Raw genomic sequence first — 2,500 nt, 5'->3', positions numbered from 1 at the left:
CCTGGACCACACAGGGCACCAACAATGTGCTCTACCTTTCCACACAAATTACCGTTGCAACCTTCCCTTCGAACGCTACATCCAAATGACCTCTAACTTGGTGTGCACTATGCGCTACTCGAAAGCAAGCCATACAAGGTAGCTCTGGCGGCAGCGAACAGCTTTCTACTGCTCCCAGGCCATAGACAGTCTGTTTGAGTAAATCGAATGTGCGTCCGTTGTAATTACATCTACCATCAATGGCACACCAGCGCTGGTTCGTTATTTAATTAGTGCCGATGCACGCGCGGCATGCATTGCGGTTTGAAAACCGAGCGAAACCGTCATATTTCATTTCAATCGCCTTCCGGCCAGTGTGGCGATCGTAGTAACCCGAAGGACAGAGCGACGTCGATGGTTACTGTATAGCGTCGATCGTTTCAATCGTCACGTTCCGTTCTCGATGGAAAGGTTCGATCTTACCTATCGGGTAGTCCGCTCAGCGCTTGGCCAAGCACTTCGGGGGTCTTGTTGGTACCTTGGGGCAGATTTTTGGCCATCTCCTCGACGTACTTCTCATCCGGAAGCCGTTCATCGTTTTCTGTTTCCGAATCAACCTGCGGGAGAGCGAAATGAATATTGGAATATTGTTTGAGAAATGCTACAATAATAAGTATGTATTCAACTTCTGTATAGAGGATTTACAATCGAAACAGATCAAATGTCTTAAGTAAATATCCGTTAATCCCTCATTTCATCGCTGCTTTTGGAGCAATTCCAAGAAATTTGCGTCATAAGTATTCATTGTTTACAGTTTCATCTCTCAGTTACAAAATGTAAATTTCCAAATCTCTGCTCTGCCACCATGTCTCAGAACACGTTCTGTAGGTCTATATAGACAACCAAACCGTACGAACGTATCTCTCTGAATTTGTTTAGATTCCACGGAACCGGTTCTCGGTTCGTTCGGTTAGAAATCTGCTTTCCCTATGCTTTGTTCCAGCGATTGCATCCAGCAGCTTCAGCAGCACCGAACGACGAAAACTCTTTCGTAGCATTCTATTCCCAGTCCGAAAAGATCAATATTCTTGTGCATGAAGATCACACGGAAGCAAGCCGCTTCTTCCTAGCAGATAAGCAAGAAAGCCACATGACCATGATCAGAAGAAGCGTCCAACTAAACAGCGCGATAAAGCCCTATGCGTGCCTCCGGTTTGCCCAACCATTGATAAGGCGAACCAGCGCTTCGTATGTTACATAATTTAGTCTCCCCCCAGGAGGGTACCGCGGCCATTTACCATGATTGTGAACGCTTTGTACCGTTTCACACTCCGGGAACAGCTGTCTGGCGCCTGGCGAAATGTTGGTACTGTTGACCCGGCAAAAAAAAAAGGAACCGGCAAATCCAAACCACACATGACACCGAACGTGTACACTAGCGCGAGGTGCTAGCGTGAACAGCGTACAACGTGGTTATTAAAGAAAATGAGTAAAAAAACAAACATGCTGATATGAACTTCGCTTGGTGGTGGCGCGATGTCCACGCTTCCGCGTGATGAATCAGGCGTTACTTTCAGGCGGCCGTTTTTTTGTGTTTGTTTGCTGTTTTGCTTCATCGTAGTAGACACTGGCGCGTAGAACACAATCCGCAGGAGTTCATTTAGTTGCCTTTTTATGCCATCCAGTTGCGTCAGTGAATCCAATTATAGAAGCAAATAGATATTGGAATCAATCCCCTCCAGTGGGACCGTGCACCGTCTCCATGCCATTCTTGTGATTAACGATCCAGAGAGCCTAGGCCATTGGGACGGTCAGTTACGCCACAATGTCGGTCCAATTGGGAATTGGATTACCGCGCACGGCGGAAAGCGGAATGAGAATTAGAACCAATCGGGCAGGTGGGATGGTTGAACGAACCACAAAAACAGCTGGCTTCCGGTGTCGCAACCCGGGGCAGCAGACAGGCTGCTTATTTAATTAGTGTCCAGCTCCAGCTGTTAGACCGCGCTGGGGCGACAAGTAAATGTCCATTCTCTACAGGCGCCATCTACAGCTGGACCATAAGACGATTTACTAATGAAAAGAGAGGGATGCTAATGTTGATGATAAACTTGGTCACCAGTGGCAGGCAGAGAGAGAGAGCCAAGACTCCGAGACTCGGGAGTGCTGTTTACATTTACTTGGGTTGCGAGCAAGCCAACCCACAGAACCACTAACGATGGCGGACCACGGGACTCCCAACAAACAGAGCATAAACCATGACCAACTTTGCACAAACGCGCGCGCTCCAACCGAAAACAGTTGGGAGAAAGTGAGCAGAGCAGCAGCCCACAGCAAAAGCAAAACATACCAACCACGGGGATTCGCTCCCGCGAGATCATGGCAGAAGGAAACATCGGGAAAACTCATCTTCACGCCAAGGGAGAATTTTCGCACGGTGTGGGAGCCACGAAATGGAACGGGGGAAGGGACAAATCGCTGAGGGAAAAATCGATAAACTGCGAAGCACCAAGGTCCAGCA

The 2,500-nt window shown here is 48.2% G+C and overlaps 2 protein-coding genes across 5 annotated transcripts in view; one reads left to right on the top strand and one right to left on the bottom strand.

The window, feature by feature from the left end:
- Nucleotides 1-2,500, top strand: part of LOC126577598 (high affinity cAMP-specific and IBMX-insensitive 3',5'-cyclic phosphodiesterase 8) — a 403,282-nt gene that overhangs the window by 209,213 nt on the left and 191,569 nt on the right. The window lies entirely within an intron of this gene.
- The window catches only part of LOC126577611 (phosphatidate cytidylyltransferase, photoreceptor-specific), an 11,170-nt gene that overhangs the window by 8,180 nt on the left and 490 nt on the right, over nucleotides 1-2,500 (bottom strand). For both annotated transcript variants that reach the window (XM_050239381.1, XM_050239382.1), the window contains exon 2: nucleotides 463-596. In XM_050239381.1, coding sequence (XP_050095338.1) covers nucleotides 463-596 — 134 coding nt within the window. The remainder of the gene's footprint in view (nucleotides 1-462; nucleotides 597-2,500) is intronic.

Source organism: Anopheles aquasalis, chromosome 3, assembly GCF_943734665.1.
Source record: "Anopheles aquasalis chromosome 3, idAnoAquaMG_Q_19, whole genome shotgun sequence".
NCBI lineage: Eukaryota > Metazoa > Arthropoda > Insecta > Diptera > Culicidae > Anopheles > Anopheles aquasalis.
This window is presented reverse-complemented; position numbering and strand designations above follow the sequence as displayed.